The following is a 19702-nucleotide window of genomic DNA, read 5'->3' on the forward strand; positions in this document are numbered from 1 at the left end:
CAGAGCTAGGCAACTGTATTAAGGGCCTTCCAGGCATTACCTCATTTAATTCTCACAACCCTATGAGGTAGGTGTCATTGTCACCGTATTGCAGATATGAGGGCATGAAACTTGGAAAGGTTAGGACATCTGCTCAAGGTCCAGCAGCTAGGAGGTGGACCCATGGACTCCACCTGCCCAATATCTTGGAAAAATTATTAGAAGCACTTGGAGCCCCTTTTAATAAGGTCTGTGATTGCATTGATGGGAGAGAACCTTGATAACAGCGTCTAATGGTGTCTGTTACATAATAGAAAAAGACGAAGTATTCTTACAGTTCAAATGAATTAAAATTTATTTTAAAATATTGCAGCAAACAGTAGCATATTCACACCTTTTACAAGTTTCTGGCAGGATTTTTAAAAGATGCAAATCTCACTTGTTCCTTAAGGTGTTGATTTCGAGGCTGACAAAGACAGCAGACATTGAATAACCCCTGGATGCGGGGCATGGCAGCATCTGAAATGAGGCCTTCAGGACAGGCTCAGTAAGAAGTAGACGTTTCCCCACCCAGTTGTTTGTTCTCTTGGTTATTCAGAGTGTGGAGTTTGCGGAGATCTTAATCAAAATATTAGGCGACCTTCCTACACCTACTAACAAATAGCCAAGAGTTGTTTAGGACACGTAGCCTAGAGTCTGTGTATCTCTTTATCTCCCTTTCCAATCGTCCATGGAGAACCTACTTAAGCTGCGGATTCAGCCGGACTCCCTTTGAAAGATGGTTCAAGTTGACAGGTCCCTGGGCCAAATGAAGTTTCTAAGTCATTTGCCAGGTGCGTGACTTTGAACTGTCCCCGGCAGAGGAGCCAATGGTTTGATTGAAATGGTAGGTGGAAAGGTCACATGCTGGAGAGAGCATGAAGCTGTTAGGATATATCTGGCCATGACCACTGAAATATAACCGCAGTCAAAAATTGAAAATACTTTAGAAGTGGGATTCAACCCCTCCATGCTGTAGATGAGCAAGCAAAGGCCGAGTTTTGCCCAAGGGACTTACATGGGGAATATTACAGAACCAGAACCTTCCATTGAATGCATGCAGGACCTTAATAATAACAACTATTTATGACAGTAACAATAAAATGGGTCAGCCATATTCTGTGAAATTATTCAATTTTACTAGAAAGTGGAGCACACTATCTAATTTAGTCATCTCATTTCACCTTCACAACAACCCCCTAAAGTAGATGCTGTTATTACCTCCCCTGTATTGGTAAGGAAACAGGCTCAGAGTGGTTAAGTAACTTGCCCATGGTCACAAGCCAGTTTAATTTGAAATCCTATCAGTCTACCTCCGAAGCCCATATTCTTGCCTCCGTGATGTTTCTTCTCTCATCTCCCAACCTGGCTACACAGATGTGGGATTTGAACTGCTCTTGGTCAAGTCCCAAATTTAAATACATTCCTGGGGGATGGGCACTGTTGGTGAATGTCTGTAAAGTCTAGCTCCTCAGTTCTACTATCAACCTGCCCAGGTTGAAATGCTTATCACAGTGCCCTAGAAAGCTGTTGACCAAAGGTTGGGAGAACTCGAGGAGATGAGCCCATGGATCCAAGGAGACTGGGTCAAGCAGAAGGAATACGGACAGAGAGTCAGCGGAGCCAGGATTCAAACGCCAGCCTTGGGAATCTCCTGGCAGTCCAGTGGTTAGGACTCAGTGCTTTCACTGCTGTGACCTGGGTTCCATCTGTGGTTGGGGAATTAAGATCCCACAAATGATGCGGCATAGCCAAAAAAAAAAAAAAAAACACCCAACAAACAAAACATCAGCCTTCCAATTTAGCAGCTGAGTGAAGGTGGGCAAGTAGCTGGACCCCTCTGAGCCTCCACGATTGTAGATGCTCTGATCTCAGCCAGACTCTTAAGCCTTCCCCATCAGTCCCTCTCTGAGTCCCCTGGGCAAGTCCCCAAACCTTCTCTTTCCTGAAGGTCCCCAACTAAAGTTCCGGTCATCTTGGTCTCAGCTGATAGCCCCATCTCGTAAGTTGGGGGCAAATGGAGGCCCCTGGGGGGGTGGCTTTCCTGCTCCTGCACAGTCATCTTGACCTCGTTGACCTGCCTCCCTCTGTGTTCCAACAAACAGGTGCCCCCATGAAGACGTTCCCCTTCTGCTCTGAACCCCCATTCTCCCATGTCCTTTGCATGTCTACTCTGGCCAGTCTGTGTCCACAGCTTCTCCATATAGTAATCAGAACTCCTAGGGTTGCAAATAGGAACCCAATTCAAACTGACTTAACAGTATTTAGTTGTGACTGGATCCAGAGTCTGGACCATGTCAAAAGCAATCCATTTCTCTGTATCCCTTAAGATTGCTTTCCTCTCTGTTGATTTCTTTATTCTCCAAAGTTTTTCTTGGGCACATAGTTGCTCCAGACCTACGTCCCATTATTTTTGCAATTCCTGCTGAAAGAGAGCTTCCTTTTCCTAAAACTTCCTGCAACCTGGAACTCAATCTTGTTGGAAGATGTTCGGCCATATGTCCATCTCTAAAGCAATCACTGTGCCCGGGAGATGGAATGTTCTGATTGGCCAGGTCCAGGGCACCTGTCAAGGGGCTGGGTCTGCCCCTGTCTAAAGCAGACATCTTGCAGAGGGGAAGGAGTGGGTTCTCCCAGAAAAATAAAGCTGCTCGCTGTGCCTGCAAACCAAGCAGATGCCCACTCTGGCTCTTTTCTGATTCATTCTTTTCAACACAGAAACATGCAAAGTCTCTCATCTTAAAAAATCTCTTCCCTTGAGACTGGGATCTCTCCATTCTACTGCTGCTCTATCTTTTCATACAAACTGGATGGAGTTCTTGCTCCCTCCATTTTTTCACCTTTCATTCTTTCCATGGTTCAGTGCAATCTGGCTTCTGCCCCCACCATTCTGTTGAAATCCCTCTCATTGAGTCAGCAGTGACCTCAAAATTGCCTCCTCTTGTAGACTAGTCTTTTCTTTCTTGACCTCATCAAACTGGGTACTTTGATCTTCCTTCCTTAAGAAAAAAATCTGGAAAGAGTATAAAACTTCCAGCCACATCAAAAGCTGTGCAAGGAAATTAAGTACCTCCCTGTAGACCCCTAACTAGACTCCTTCGTTCTTCTTCCTAGAGCCACCCACTGTGACCGGCGTCCTGGGTGAGCTTCTGGAGAGGTCCTCCACGTCACACATGAGGGGTCAGTGCTCATCTTCAATTCCCACCCCTTGATTTGTTCCCTTCCATCTTGGAAGTTTGTTTGTTTGTTTTTTTAATCAGTACTACCTTGTTTTCATGGCATTGAGCTGGCTGACTTTCCTCCTACTTCCTGGTTGAAAAACTGACTTCATGAAGACTTTATTATTTTTTTTTAAGTTTTTTGTTTTTCTTTTAATCACCAAAAGCATTTTGTATTGGGGGCATAGCTGATAAACAATGTTGTAGTAGTTTCAGGTGGACAGCAAAGGGACTCAGCCATGCATATCCACGTATCCGTTCTTCCCCAAACTCACCTCCAGGCTGCCACATCACATTGAGCAGAGTCCCATGAAGACTTCTGATGACAGTAGAACTTGGAGGACCAAGACGAGCCCATGACCCAGAGAGGGAAAGATCCAAAGTGTATTTCTTGTTTATTTACAAGTACAGTTTCTTAAAAACAATCACAAAATGCCCTCCAATTAGGGTATGAAAAACAACAACTCAGAGGTGGCTTGTGAATCTGCTTGAAATGTCTTTCCAAGGGAGTGAGGCTTGGATGGGAGACGGGAGGTATCTCTTTTGTGCCTGGGTCCATATTTTCTTCCCTGTCTCTCACTAGGAGCCCAGGGCCCGACTTCACCTGGTGGCTTCCCGCATACTCTGCCAATCTCGGTGGGACAGATTTTTGTGTCTTAAGTGCCTGTAACTGTTAACAGTAATACTCTGGTGATCTCAGAGAGACAGCAGTGAGTGGTCTTGAAGAGAGGTCTTAGTTCCCTGCCCAGGAATTGAACCTGGGTGGCTTGGATGGAAACCAGGAATCCTAGCTGCTAGTCCACCAGGGGCTAGAGGCTTGGAGCAAAATTCCCCTGGCCCTCGTGCCCATTGAAAAATGAATTTCTCAAACAGACAAAAACTGTAAAAACAGGTACAAAGTTTATTATCGGAGACACAGCATAGCATGTGGGAGAGAGCACACAGTGAAACAGTTTGTTTCTTTAAGACAGAAGAAGCAAGGCAGAGAGACATACCCCGGAGGGTGTGGGCGTTTGCCCTAATGGAGAGGAGCCCTAGTAAAGAGGCAGTTAAATCATTTATATAGGGCAGTTCTTCTGGGTCTTTGTTTACCTTTGGCTGGCTATCTTCTTTCTTTTCCACACCTGACTTGGCCTAGGGCTCTCCCCAGTATGCTTGCACAGGTTTTGGCCAAGATGGATTCTAGCGCAGAGGCCTGTGGGAGGTTTGATAGCACCTATTATGGGGTGGCCACCCCTCCTTTTGGTTGTTTTATCTCTTCGCTCCAGCAGAGCTCAGCTCCTGCCACTTTGTCTTCAGAGGTCTAAGGAAAACAGATCTCCTATTTACTCTGCTGGACAAACTCCAACTGTCCAGCGCAGGGGCCCATCTCCCTCCCACTTCACTAGGGTAGGTTGGGGTGTGGCAGGGTCCATAGGACCCCTCTGTTGCCAGGGTACAGCCACCCCCATCAGACTAGCTCACTGGATGGCACTGGCTGATTCGGAACTCAGCTGCAGCTACCAGCTACCATGTCAGATTTTTTATGTGCATTTTGTCAAATCGTTCTCACCGCACCCTGCAAGACAGATCCATTTGACAAAGCAGGAAACCTGGCCAAGGGAATTTAGATGACTTGCTTACAGATTATCTGCAGATGGATGGTGCTAAGATTATTACCCAGGTCAACTTAACTTTTTTTTTTTCAACTTAACTTTTAAGTCTGTATTACATGATCAGATGCAATTTGCAAGGCAGTGAGATGTCGCTGACACCCTGTGGTCCCTGGAATCAAGCAGACCAGACTCTGAATCTTGGTTCTCCTCGTTTACCTTGTATGACCCTGACCAAGTTGTTAACTTTTCAAATTTTCTGTTAAGTGGAGATAATCTTTCCTGCCTATCTTAAAGATGTGTGAGAATCAAGGCTATAAAAACAGGCAAGTAAAAGGGACAATTACTGTTTGAGGGCTAGTTTATTTGAAGCCAGCAGCAGCTTAGGTTTAGGATGAATTTTAAAGAATGGATAAGAACAATATGATACTTTGTTGACATGGAGAAGCATTTAGAGTATATTTCATCTAGTTTTTAAAAGCAGCTTAAAGAATAAAGTAACGATTCTACGTTTTTTAGAGAGTAGAAAGCATTCATCGATCAATTCACCCAGCCATCCAGGACATAGACCTAAATGTTAACATAAGGAAGGTATTGGGGTGGTAGAATTATAAAGGACTGTTGTTTCTTTCTCTTGACACTTGTGAACAAGTTGTTTGTTTCTGCATAAATGGATCAGTTGTCAGATCTGAGCACAAATCTTAGTCAGTTACTTAAGCTCTAAATCTGTTCCTTGTCATGGAGCAGACTTCATAGACCTGTTGGATTAAATGAGATCATGCTTGTAAATCACTTATACAGTTTCTGGCTACAAATAAGTACTTTTATCCGTTGAACAGCACTCGGTCCCAGCTCCGTATTGGGATCTGGAAATTCAGGTGTGGGCCAGTCAGATGTGGCTTCAGCTCTCGTATGTGTGTGCATGCTAAGTAGCCTCCATCATGTCCAACTCTTTGCAACCCTATGGACTGTCGCCCACCAGCCTCCCCCGTCCATGGGATTCTCCAGGCAAGAATTTTAGAGTGGGTTGCCATGCCATCATCTATATTCCCATCGAGATTGTAAAGTCACACAGTAGCTCATACAATCTAGATGGGAGTATAGACAATGACAGATATGCAAAGAAATAAACATGTAGATGTGGATGTTCACACATTTTACTTCCTATGGAAGAAAGGAACAGGTTATTCTGAGAGAGAATAACAGGAAGAGGAGAAAAGAGGGAGCTCCTTTACTTGGAGGTGATCTGGTATCGCTTTTCTGAGGAGGTAGCATTTAAATTGAGACTGAGGGAAAACAAACATTGCATGTTTTTTAAATGAAAATTTGTTAAAAAATGAAACTTGCTATCTGGCACAGAAGACCTCTCTCTTGCCGACTTCTTCCTAAATAGACACAGAGATCAAATATTCCCCATAGTAAGGGACCTTCATTATCAGAAAAGGAGGCTTTAATCTTTCCTTCTTTGCCAAAGGCCAGACCGTTTGGAATATTGTCTGACTCTGCTCGGGAGAAAAACCCTGGTCTACAGACAACTTTTAAAAATGATCAAATGTGTGTGCGGCTCTGTCCGTGGCTGGCTGGCTGCTCACTGGGTGGGACCCTCCTGCGCTGTCCTGCTGCGGAGAACCATACAGCATAAAAAGGATCCCGAATTTCATTGAATTTGCACATTTTAAAAAAAGAGAGACTCCTTTGTCTTTTACTCAGACTGTACGCTTGGGTATCTTTTCATCATGACCTAGGCTCAGTTCCTGAAGATGCCCTGATGTCTTGATGGAAGCTGGGCAGGAAGCTCCCCTGTGCCGTTGGTCTCACGTTGTCAAGCCCGGTTAAGCAGCGAGAACTATGGGGCAGACCCTTATCCACTTCTCCAGTGTCTTCTTCTGTCACTGATCTCTTTTCACTTCTGTTTCTTCCCTGGATTCTTTCCTTCCTTCCTCCAAAGAAGCAATAACTTTCTTTTTGATCGCACTCAACTTAGATGTCGCCTCCTCCAGAAAGTCTCCCTGGACTTTCTTCTTTCTCCCTGAGCTAGTCTTCTCAGGCCCCTCATCTCTGTACCCAGTGGCAGCACGTGTCACACCGCACCGCGCCATCCATGTGTGCATCTGTCTCCACTGCTGGACTAGAAGCTCCATGATGACAAGGACAGGGACGTCTTATATGCCACCTTATTTCTGGTACCCAGCACATCAGTAGATAGAAGATGCCCACTTAGATAAGCTAAATATTAGCCTTCGTCATCATTCCCTTAGCACCAAAATACACACTAGGGCAGCTATTAGGGAAATCTTAGGATTTTTAACTAACATGAAGCTCGTTAAACAGCACCAGGCAGATTTTAGCAATTTGGTTAAATATTTCCATTCCCTTCATTCCTATTTTCTCCCCTTTCTCTACTGCAATAGCTCCCTCATTTAAAATAGGCTTTGTAGGGACTTCCCTGGCAGTCCAGTGGTTAAGACTTTGCCTTCCAACAGAGAGGGTGTGATTTGATCCCTGGTCTGGGAGTTAAGATCCCACATGCCTCATGGCCAAAAAATCAAAACATGAAGCAGAAGCAGTTTTGTAACAAATTCAATAAAGACTTTAAAAAAATGGTCCACATTAAAAAATATCTTTAAAAACATACTTATTAATACTACTACTTGACTGTTATTTAAATTTTCAAAAACACAATAAGCATAAAAAAAAAGAAAAATCAGTCTGTAACTCTCCTAATCTCCACAAGCACATATATAATACACATGCAGATAGTATATACACATTTATGTCTATAATTTATAACATGGGAACATATTGTACACACTGTTATTAATTATGTATAACTGTTGAGATTCTTCTACATCTTATTTTAATTTTTAAAAGTGTTTTGCATGGTAATACATAAAAATAGTTATATCATTATTTATTCAACTCTTTTCCCTATTGGTCAAGAGTTGATTTTTTAAAAAAATTTTTTTTTTCCCCTCTAACAACTCTTTGATGAACACTCTGTCTCTGGAACCTTGGAATGTGGGATCTTAGTTCCCTGACCAGGGATGGCAGTGTGGAGTCTTAACCCCTTCACCACCAGGGGAGTCTCTCCCTGTATTTCGATGGGCTAAACCCAGGTGTGTAGAGGAGGGCTCCAGGAAAAGCTCCTGGAGGAAGTGACTGGAGACAGAGGACGTGTAGGCAATGGCAGGGAACATGGTGGGAGGCAAGGCTTCCTGGTGGAGGAGACAGCTTGTGTTCAGGCTTGGAGGTGAGCATGCATGAGCGTTCCAGGAACTGGGAGGATTTCAACACAGCTGGAGGGTGTGTTGGGGGTGGGAGCTGGGCTAGGGGAACATGGGCAGTGAGGGAGCTCTTGGTCAGGTGACCAGGGCCAAGTCCTAAACAGCCTGTAAGCCATGCTGAGGACTGTGGCTTTGGGCCATGGGGAGCCACCACAGACAAGAGCAGGAAAGTGACATATCCAGGTTGGCGTCTTTGAAAGATCCCTGTGGTTGCTGTGACTGAGCCAACTCCACATTTGACAGCTCGACTTGGAGCTGTTATTAACACAAGGAAACAAAAATTAGAAGGAAGGGAAGAAAAAGAGGGGAAAAAAGAGCTCACATGTAACAGTTCACAGATAAGATTTTCAAGTGGTCTTGGCTCTTAAATTTGGGGGATCAAGTGAACACGTCACGATCCTCACTTCCCTCTCCAATCGTGGAAGAGGTTCCATGTGACTTTAAATAACCTAGTTGGCTTTGGCCCCATTCCCGTTCCAGGAGCCCCAGTGATGACAAGGGGGTTGGGTTTTCTTCTGAGTGAGGCTGAAGCGTCCCCAGCCAGAGAAGCAGGTGTGGTCCACGCTGCGTTTGTAATTAGATCCCAGCCGTGGAGCTGTCCATTCTCCAAGGACACAGCAGGAACAGAGCTGATCGGGCTGTGCCTCCCAAGGGCTGACGTCTCCATTTAGGGAGCGCTCCTGAAGCTAATGGGCAGTGACAGCTCCATTTGAAAAACACGGAAACACTTAGGGAGGCTGTGATCTGCCAGGCTCGTAAGCTGCTTATTAGCAGGGAAATCACGCTCCCGCTGTATTGTGCCCCCTTGGTTAACCCCTGTTCCTGCATCTCCTCTCTGCTATCTCACTTAAAGATTTCATTGTTCTCCAGGCAGTGGGGGGAGGGATGGAAGAGGAGGCTGCAGAACTGCCAGAAGCTGTTTCTCTGACTCCCATCACAGCCTCTGGGGAGGCCCCAGCAAAGCAACAGCCTTCTGGTGTAGATGGGAAAGGGATGGGTTTTTCTCTTTTTTTAGGAAAAATGGCCCCTGAAGACTCTCTGTGTCTCAGCTTCCTGTGCTGGCTAGTTGGGATCCCAACACCCAGCACAGGGCTGCCTTGTAACACGCCATCCCACTCCTCCAGTCCCTGCCGCTGACATCTCTTTGTTTTTTCCAGCTCCATCCCTTCTGCTCCCTCTTTTTCCACAACCCTGTCCACCATCTCTCTCCTCTGGATGATCACAGCCATCTTCTACCCTCCCCGCTGCCTCGCCATCAGTCTAGTGCCCGCTCCTTTCCAGTCCCAGAGAGGGGACTCCTGTCTGACCTTTGACATCTCCACTGGACTCTCCATCTTACCATGAATGAAGCCAAGGCTCCATTTCTTCAACCAAACATGCTTTACCCCAAGTGTCACCCACTCACCAAGCAGCTCGGACCACAAGTCTTCTCATACCCCACAGCCGATCTATCACCAAATCTTACCAACTCGCAATTCAAAGTAGACCCCTCCCCAGTCAAACGCATCTTGCCATCTTCCCCACTGTCACCTTCCTCGAGGCCACCATCCTCTCTTGCCTGGACTGTTGCAGCATCCTCCTGATTGGTCTAACTGCTTCCACCTTTCCCCCTATTCATCCATCGGTCTGTTTGGGACACAGTCCCAGTGATGTTGCTTAAACGTAAGTCAGAGCCTGCCTCCTCTGTGCTCAGAATTCTCCAGCTGCTTCTCATCAAGCTGAGCTGAAATACCTCTGTCTTCACAGGGCTGGCGCCACCCGTGATCTGACTCCTAGTCCCCTCTTGAGCTCTCAGACCCCTGCTTACCCCTTGGTCACTGCTCTGGCCACACTGGCTTCGTGGCTGTCCGGTGACCAGGCCCAACAAGCTCCTGTCCTGGGTCCATTGCCTCTGCAGCTCCTTCTACCCAGAATGCCCTTCCTGCCAGTATTTGCACAGCTCCTCCTGGCTGGAGGCTTGCAGAACGTCACCTCCAAGCTGACTGTTTTATCAAAAATGGCATCTTCTTCACTCTTTACCCCGACCCTATTTTTCTTAATGTCATTTATTTCCATCTGGCATTATTAATTTTTTTGTTTTTGTTGTTTTGGTGGAGTTTTGGCCATGTGGCACAGCTTATAGGATGTCAGTTCCCTCAACCAGGAAGGGAATCGGGGTGCCAGTGGGGAAAGCACCAAGTCCTAACCACCCAACTGTCAGGGCATTCCTCATCTGGCCTTAAAATATACATTTACAGTTATGTTTTTATGTGTTTATTGATTGCCTTTCTTCTCCAGTAAAATGTAAGCTCTGTGAGGCATGGATTTTCTATGATTTACTATTAACACAGGGCCTGGCACATAGGAGGTACTCAAGAAGTGTTTCATGAATGAGAAAATGAATGAACAATGAAAGGATCTGGACAGTAATCCTGACCACACTGTGTTGACCTTGACGGCAAGTTTTGTGTGGACAAAAGTTTTCCCCCGCTGGCCAGCAGAAAAAAACCTGAGTCTTGATCATGTGGTTGGGGGTCCCTTATCGGTACTGAAGCCAAGCTGTCAAAACAGCTGAAACAATTTAGTTTGGAATAAACTAATGTGCTTCTCCAAGTCTGACACGAGTCTTTAAAAATGCAAGGCTGTTTCCTCAACGTTTAAAACTTCAGCATCATGGAAACACGCCATCACAGAAAGTGGATGCTGTCTGGGGGGAATTGTAGTAGAAAACGAGAACCAACGATGCTCACAGCTCGGCTGTGTTGGTTGCTTACTCGGTGCCAGGCATGGTGTCAATCACACACGGGATCTCATTTTATCCTCATCAAGACCTCATTTGAGAAAAATGAGAGTTGTCTCTAGTGTACAAAAGAGGAAACTGAGGCTTAAAGGGAGTTGGCCAGGGTGGCACACCTAGGGGGCAGTGATGTCAGCATTTGAACTATGTCACCCTTACCCCACACTCTATGTGGTCAGTCTCCAGCCCAGCAACATGGCACCGGGAGCTTGGACTCTGATGACAGACAAACCTGGCTGATACAGTAGCTCTGCTATTCATTAGCAGTGGGACCCTGAACAAATTACATCACCTCCTTGGCTTTAGTCTCCTCATCCATACAATAGGGATGGCCGTTAATGCCCACTTCATAGGGTCTTTGGGAGGATGAAATAAAAGGAATACAAAGAAACAGCATTCTAGTGTGCCTGGAACTTACCAAATGCATAATAAACATTAACTGTCATAATTATTAGTATCTTCCCAAGTGGCTCAGTGGTAAAGTATCCTCCTCCTCCTGGAGGAGCCGCAGGAGACTCGGGTTCAATTCCTGGGTGGGGAAGATCCCCTGGAGAAGGAAATGGCAGCCCACTCCATTATTCTTGCCAGGATAATCCTGTGGACAGAGGAGCCTGGTGGGCTACAATCCATGGGGTTGCAAAGAGTCAGACAGGACTGAGCGACTGAGCATGCATACACATCGCAATTGTCATTACTACCACTACGTTATCAGGCTGTGGTTGCCTCCTGTAGATACTGACATACTTAGAGATTTCATGCAAATGGGTTTGCTGGTGAAGAAGGAAGATCAGGCCTAGTGACTCAACTCTTCTCATTAGATGGGAACTGGTGTGTGCATGAGTATGTACTCACGCATGAGTGAACACATGTAACACACACACACACACACACACACACGTGTTATCACTCTGCCTCAGACCAGGACCTTCAACAGGATGCATGAGAAATGGTGGTGATTTCTTCTCGAGAGCTTGGGGAGATCGCCTCCCCAAGCACTGGGTTGGCTTTCATCCCGCACCCTTCATTCCCATCTAGAGGGAGAATGGCCACATTTCCTTCCTGGTACCTTGTAATTAAGGGCCAATGACTTCTCCCTCCAACCAGGGCCTCGTGGTGGCCCTGCCATTGCAGGCACCAAACCCAGGTCTTGATGTTTCTCTCCATTAACTGGAGTGTGTAAACTCCTGTATCTGTGGAGTAGGAGAATGTCTCCCAGATGACTGAGAGCCAAAGGACAGCGCTTTAAGGGACCTGCTGCTTAATATTGGGAATCTCAAAGGTGAAGTATAAACGGGTCGTTACTTCGAATCTTGTAGCACAAGAGATATCTCAGGGACCTTAATCCCATCTCCTTCAGGAATGAGCTTGGCCAACTCCTTGGGGTGGAGTTGGGAGAACATGCCACATGCCACCAGCCCCACCATCCCACGCTGCCATCCAGCTCCTGACTGCCCAGAAGGACACCACGGGCAGCTCAGGAGCTACAGGAACTGAAGGTCGGGAGGCAAGGTCACCTGCCAATCTGTGGTCATGAGAATTTTGCATTTTATGTTGCTCTCATTTCTGATCATCGAAACAATCTCTCCGAGGGAGTGAAAGGGAAGGGCTTGGAGAAGCCGCACCCAGTTTCATTTGGTTCTGTTCTGTTTCCAGTTTCGTTTCGTTTATTTTTTCCACCCACCACAAATTCTTCTCTTCCCCTCTCATAGTGTGGGCGAAATGCTGAAAACTTCGACCGATTTTTCACCCGCCATCCACCAGTTCTAACACCTCCTGACCAGGAAGTCATCAGGAATATTGACCAATCAGAATTCGAAGGATTTTCCTTTGTTAACTCTGAATTTTTAAAACCTGAAGTCAAGAGCTAAGTAGCTGTGTAGATTTCCGTCCTTCATTTCTGTCATTCAAGCTCAACGGCTATTGTGGTGACATTTTTTTCTTTTTCATTGCAAAGTTGCATCCATGTTTTATTTGCTGATGAAACTAGAGTGACCATGTTTCAGGACCCAAATGTCCTCAGGTAGTTTTGGAGCATCTCTGTGAGATGGGATTATGCAGATGGCATGTTGACAATGTGGCTGCATAATTAGCACATTATCAAAGTCCTTGTAGCATTTATTTTCCCCAGCATGTCAGCGATGTAGATCCAGCAGGGACAGAACATGCCTGCTTTCCCCCCCTTTTTCCTGCGCTGCCATTTTCATCCCTTTTCCAACGCCAACCATTCAATCCAGATTTTCTTCCTGCCAAACAAGTGGATAATCGGATGCTAGCAGTATTCTCCCACTTCCAGTCCTGGAGCTTGGCTTGTATCCAAGTAGATGGTTGCTTTGCCTTAGGGGGAATTTCCTCCATTCTTCCTGGTTTGGAGGCCCCAGGAGCTTTGGGAAAAAAACACGCTAAAAATAATATTTTATTTTATTTTATTTTTTTAACTCAAAAGTTAAGAAGATTATCTAAGCCCTTTTAAAATTCCAAGAGTGTGCTTTTAGAAAGTTTCAATCTAAGGGCACCTCCAGGAGTCATAAGGCAACCAGCTTGGGTGCTACCTTAATGCTATAATTTCTGGTTCCCTGTGTCCCCCAATCACCTTCATCCCCAAACTACTTGAACAGGGCATTTGGACTCACTCCCTGAAAAGACATGGTCACTTTAGCAAAGTCCCAAAGGGCCATGGTTTTACATTACATTTCAAACTTTATTTGCTTTGGGGTTTTATTTCTGTTGTTGTTCAAATGCAAAAAAAAAAAAAAAAGTTACTCACTTTTGTTACACATGCTTTGAAATACGTGTCCAAATGTTATTAACCACAATGACCTGCTTTGATTTACCGAGAAGACGGCTCTAGAGCCTGGCAGACCCACGCCTGCTCGGATGGGATTTGTCTAGGTTTGTTGCTGGCTTCGGAAAGCTCATTAAGTGTTCTGAGAAAGACACCATGTCTTGAAAGCATAGACAGTTGTATTCTTCACTTTGATGTTTTGCAAGATGTTTGTGGAAATGTTTGTATCTGGATATGTTATGTGCCATTTTTCTTCTAGCATCGAGATACAATTAAAAAAAAAAAAAAAAAGCAAGAAAGAAGAAGAAATACTATTTCAAGGAAAACGGCTGTCTATGAAAAACATGGACCCAAACTGAAGAATGGGGCCTCCTGAGGCTTCAGGACAGAAAAAATTAAAGCTAGAGCTTAATCTTGGCCCTAGTGTTCAGCCAGTCAGAGAGACTGAAACTGTGGATGATTTAGAGACTCCTGGGGGCCTTTGATGAGGTGGGATGAGCTGACTGGGGGGGTCTCCAATGAGATCAGAGCTCAAGGCCCACATTCTCACCAGAGGCAAGTTTAGGGGCCAGCTAGGGGCAGAGCTGGGGCTGTTGAGTTTGTTACCAAAATCACTACGCCCCTCAGCTCAGACTCATCCTTTCTAGCAAATAGCTTTACGAGCCCTCAGAAGCCCAGGGAAACTCCTTGATTGGGGAAATTCCATGAGGACAGCAGGTGGTCCCCCATCCCAGCCTCCTGTTCCCCGCTGTCCTCAGGCAGCCCTGAAGGCAACTCTTGTCACAAGTCAAGTGATTTCTGCAAGCGCCAGGGCTTCTAAGAGACCATCAAGGGAACTTAAAACACTTGACAAATGTCCTTGAAGGGAGACTTCTCATCTTTAAGAAAATTGTGATTTGATTTCCACTTGGGCAAAGCCCCCTGCTGTTCACTCCTTTCTGCCTGCTTTTGTCTCCTTGCTGGGGGCTTGGGGACCATCCCTGTGGCCACTGTTGTGGGTCACAATCTAGACATCAAGGGAAGCAGACACGAAGCCCTAGCTCTCAGGCTTAGGAGGCAAGAGAGGAGGAATACAAGCCTCCTCATTGTATTTTTGGGAAACCGGCATCAGGAGGGAGGAAGTGACTTGCCCAAAGTCAGCCAGTTGGAATGCAAACCCAGTTTCCTGATTCTCCCTGTGGGTCTCCCTCCTCTGTGACTGCCGTCTCTGAGCCATGCCCACCAACAGACAGGTTATTTGAGGTCTTTCATCTGGCTGTTGGGTCACCAAGCCTTTACTTGGATATACTCTCAGGAAGATTAAAACTAAGGAGAAACATTGGGCCATCGACAAGTCATTAGAGACAACTTTAGAGAACAATGTAGGATGGATGAATAGATATAAATAGGTAGATAGATAGAGATAAATAGATATAAATAGAAAGAATATACTGTGTGTGTATATATATATGTATTATATTTACTGCACTCTACATTTTCCAAATTGCTGCCATTATTTTTCAAAAGTTTAATAGTTTGCAGAAGTAGATACTCAAGCCAAAGCCTCTGTTCCCCTAATACACCGAGCTGAGAGTTGTTCAGGGAAGCCTTCTGTGAAAGGGAGGGATCATTAGAATTCTTGCAGTTGCCTATTTCATCAACATTTCAAGTGCAGAGGAGACTGGGAAGCAGAGCTTTCAACAGATGTAATCTCAGCGGAATACTTTGCAAACACATCCAAGAAAGATTTTTAAATTAATTTTTGTGACTGTGCATGTATTCCACCCTCCTTTCATTTATCCAGGCAGCATTTAGTGAGCACTGACTGTGTGCTGGGCTCTATCCTGGGTGCCGGGAGCATGGTGGGGAGCATGAAGATGCAACCCAGACAGGCAGTCATTAAACAAGTCATTAAAAGTATGATGTGATCTAGAGATAACTTGTCTCTAGGTTAATCAGGGAACACTTCTTTTAAGAAAGGAAGAGTCATCAGAAGACTTTGGGGTTCTTTCTCTCTGGAGACCAGATTGGAGGCTAAAGGAGACACAGAAGCACCTTCTCGACCCAGATTTCTGGTCCAGTGGTATAGTGCCAAGGTGGGGAAAGAGAGACAAGAGCTGGGGTGAGTTTCCTTCTAGAAGGCCAAAGGCACAGTCTCCATACTTGTTCTGATCACAGAACCATCAAGATGTGAGCGGACAGATGCCTGTATGATGAGAGGGAACTAGTTTCAGAACTCAGTTCTAAGTCCTTAGTCCAGATTCCTGCAGGCATTACCCTTTCGGGCCCTCAAGGAGACACTGCCCCTGGCTTGACACCACCTGGTTCTTCTAGATGAGACAGGCTGATGCTTTCCAGAAGAACTTAAATTGGAGAGTCATTTTGTAAAAAGAAACTAAATAAGAAAATCCAAAGAAGCCTGAACACAGTCCAGGGTAGCCATGGCTAGTTGTCTCCCAGGATCTTAGAATCCCTCTTTTCCTTTGTTGGACTCCTGGCTGACCTTCTCTTCTAAGAAAGCACAGGGCCATGGTCACAGTGACCATCTTGGGGAATTACTAGGAAGCCAGTGGAATTAGTGGGGCTTCCCGATGGCTCAGATGGTAAAGAATCCACCTGCAATGCAGGAGACCCGGGTTCAGTAACCTTCCTGGGCTTAGTGCAATATTTTCATGTGACTTCAGATACTATCAGCCCGGAAAGGAATTTTCCCAACAGAGAGGCCCATTCTTTCCCAACTTCTAGGGTGAAGTTCAGGGGTCTTTTCTATTGAGGATCTGCCCACAAGGGCAAGTCTTGTTTGGACCATGTGGCTGATTGAAGCATCACCAGTACAACAAATGGGGATGATGCGAAGGGAACCTCTGCTGGATGCCCACAGGCAGGAAAAGCCAGGGGACCTGAAAGGAGGCAGCTGCCTGCCTTCTGGCCTCAGGTATTCCCAGGGCCCACACCCAGCCCTGAAGCGCTAAGATCTTGAAGGAGCCTCACACAGTTCTATCCATATTGGGGCTCACAGTGGACAAGGGCCCATGTGAGCGACCCACAGGATCAGTGGGAACAAATTCCATTACTTTGCTCTAGAGTGAGATCTCTAGCTTGGGGGCAACTGTAAGTTGTCAAAAGTCAAGAGGCTCATCTTTCATTAAGTCTTCATTCATCAGTTCACTCATTCAGCAGATAATCGTGGAAGGCCTGCCATGTACCAAGTCTTGGCACTGGAAATATACAGACAAGGACTTTACCCTCCTGCAAAGAGGCAATAAATAGTCATGACAATTTCTGACAGCAGCAAGTGCAATGAAGACAATTAGAAAGATGCTTAAGTATGACTAGTGGGGTTCAGAGAGGGAGGCACAGACAGTATTAAAGGAAAAGCTGGCATTCAAGCCTTTCTCTGAACACAGGAAAGAATGCACTCAGTGCCTGGGACAGCAAAGGACAGGCTGGAAGCTGGCAGGACGAGAAAAAAGCAGAGTGGGTGGGGCATGGCAGGAGATGCCCACCACCCAAAAATCAGCTCCACCACCATCTTCAGCTCACTCCCCTCTGACCACACCTACTGAATTGAATTCCTCATATTCCCCTCACTCCACACCGCCACACATACACCACAAGAGTAAGTGGGGAACTTCGTGGGGACATTTTATCTGTCTCAGGGGAGCAGTCAAAAAGAAGGCATTCTTGTGAGAGGTATTTTGCAAAGGGCAATGAGGCCAGCAATGAGAAATCCTCGTCAGTCAGTGCCCTTTAGGGGTTAAACCTAAAGCAGGGATAATCGGCCAAACTCTAGCAAATCAGTCAGTTCTCTCCCTTCTTGACAATCTGACACCACTCTGGCTTCAGCCAGTACCAGTGAAACCCATGCGTTATCCTTGGTTGTCCTTGCAATACACCAGCCATCAAACTGTCCCCTAGTCAGAGAGGCTAAGGTGAAGCATAACTGGGAATTGTGTGGTCAGGTAAAAGTCACTACCCCTCTGTGCAATCTTGGGCAAGTCACTTTACCTTCCTGTGCCTCAGTTTTCTCATATGTCAGAGCACTGGGGGCGAGGAGCTCTGCCTACCCCCAGGTAGGTGGTGAGGCTGGGACGATCATAGGCTGATAAGGACCCTGAAGAGGTGAGAGCATCATACAGCTGTGAGATCTTTTCATGAGCCCACACTCTGACATTCCCTGGTGAAACTTGGCCCAAACTATAGTTAGTAAACTGGGATTGATGTCCCCTCCGCACCCCCACCCCCCAAAAATGAAACTCCAGACTAACTATGAGAATAGAATATTTTAAGGCTGCCTTTCCAGACTGAGTTTGTTAACCAGATGCATCATCAGAAGATCTCTGATGATCATCAGAAGAACCTCTGTCTGATGAAGACTTAAATTCTAGTCTGTGGGTGGATTTCTGAGCATCCCTTCAAAGCCTCAATTGCACCAGGGAATGTGGGATGGATAGTGATCCCCCCCTTTCACTGAGCAGTGATCTGATGTCCCCATTCTTGCCACTCTGCCTTCTGGGGATCTGAGTGGTTGTGAGCTCTTCTCCTTTTTAAAGAAAGAAGCCTCCTAGCCACAGGGGGCACTTTTAAATGATTTTCTCCTGGACACTCTACCGCATGACTATTTCTGTGACATTATACCTTGTAAGAGGTAGTTTTCCAACTTATCTCAAAGCCGAAGAAAACAACACACACACATACACACCATATTTTCTGGCAATCCTTAAAGAAAGTCAATGTCTCATTTCCTTTCTTAGAAAATGTCCACCAAGTTTTCTCTCCAGAAGCCAGCATTCGATGTGAAATGAAAGCCAAGGAATAGTATTGCAGTGCAGCTGCAAAAACCGGTCAGCACAGGGCTCCTCCCGACTCTGCCCATGAGACGTCATCAGCTTCCCGATAATTGGCATGTCTCGGTCACATTTCCTCCTCCTCATGCCATGTTAATGTGTTTGCTTTCCATTTGGCAGAGAGACAAGCGAGACACCTCCAATTTCGACAAAGAGTTCACCAGACAGCCTGTGGAACTCACGCCTACTGATAAACTCTTCATCATGAACTTGGACCAAAATGAATTTGCTGGCTTCTCCTATACTAACCCAGAGTTTGTCATTAATGTGTAGGTGAATGCAAACTCCATTGTAAGCCTGGAGTGTAAGACTTCAGGCCAAGTGTATGTATCAATTCTAGTCTTCCAGGATTCATGGTGCATATGCTGGCATTCAACACATGGAGAGCTTGTCCTAGAGGGCTTTTCTTTGTATGTGTAGCTTGCTAGTTTGTTTTCTACATCTGAAAATGTTTAGTTTAGAATAAGCGCTTTATCCAATATTAGAGGTACAATTTTCCAAACTTCTAGAAACTCATCAAACAAACAGACGATGTCAAAACTTACTGTGTCTGATACCAAAATGCTTCAGTATTTGTAATTTTTAAAGTCAGAAGCTAATGTTCCTGGTAAAAGTTTTTACAGTTATTCTATAATATCCCCCATTGAATGCTAAGCATGACTGGTATTTTTAAAAATTGTGAGTAAGCTTTGCAGTTACTGTGAACTGTTGTCTCTTGGAGGAAATTTTTTGTTTAAGAATTGATATGATTAAACTGAGTTAATATATGCCAAATCTTGTTTACATGTCTGCTTTTAAATAGAGTCTGGTGCAGGGGTTACAAACTGGGAAGTCATAGCCTGATCCCATAGATGAGCTTTGTTTCACTTGCACAGAATTTCATTTAATTGCAATTGTTGTCAACATTAAAAAATGGAATTTTTATGTAGATTTATGGGCTTTCAGATTCAGTTGAAAAAAAAAATCAGAAGACTGACAGCACTGGGCCTACATTTCCATGTGGAAATAATTCAACAGAACTGAGAAATGGCTGTCTCTTTAAAAGCAGTGCATCCTCTCATTTTACCACAGTCTCCACCACCCCCTAATGTCCTACACTCTCATCCACTTCCCTGGATGCTGTGGCCCTTTGAGGAAAAGATCTCTGCTGTTTGCCAGTCATAGGTTTCATGACCTTAATACTTTCCTGTGCCCATAATTAGGTTT

At 45.4% G+C, this 19702-nt stretch overlaps 1 protein-coding gene across 2 annotated transcripts in view; it reads left to right on the plus strand.

Annotated features, from left to right (window-relative positions):
* The window catches only part of PRKCB (protein kinase C beta), a 359558-nt gene extending 340288 nt beyond the window's left edge, over nucleotides 1-19270 (plus strand). The window contains exon 17 of one of the 2 annotated variants that reach the window (XM_043914534.1): nucleotides 12598-19270. In XM_043914534.1, coding sequence (XP_043770469.1) covers nucleotides 12598-12756 — 159 coding nt within the window. In that variant the 3' untranslated portion in view covers nucleotides 12757-19270. The remainder of the gene's footprint in view (nucleotides 1-12597) is intronic. The other variant, XM_043914535.1, reaches the window with a different exon arrangement.
* The last annotated feature ends 432 nt before the right edge of the window (nucleotides 19271-19702 follow it).

Source organism: Cervus elaphus, chromosome 10 (genome assembly GCF_910594005.1).
Source record: "Cervus elaphus chromosome 10, mCerEla1.1, whole genome shotgun sequence".
NCBI lineage: Eukaryota > Metazoa > Chordata > Mammalia > Artiodactyla > Cervidae > Cervus > Cervus elaphus.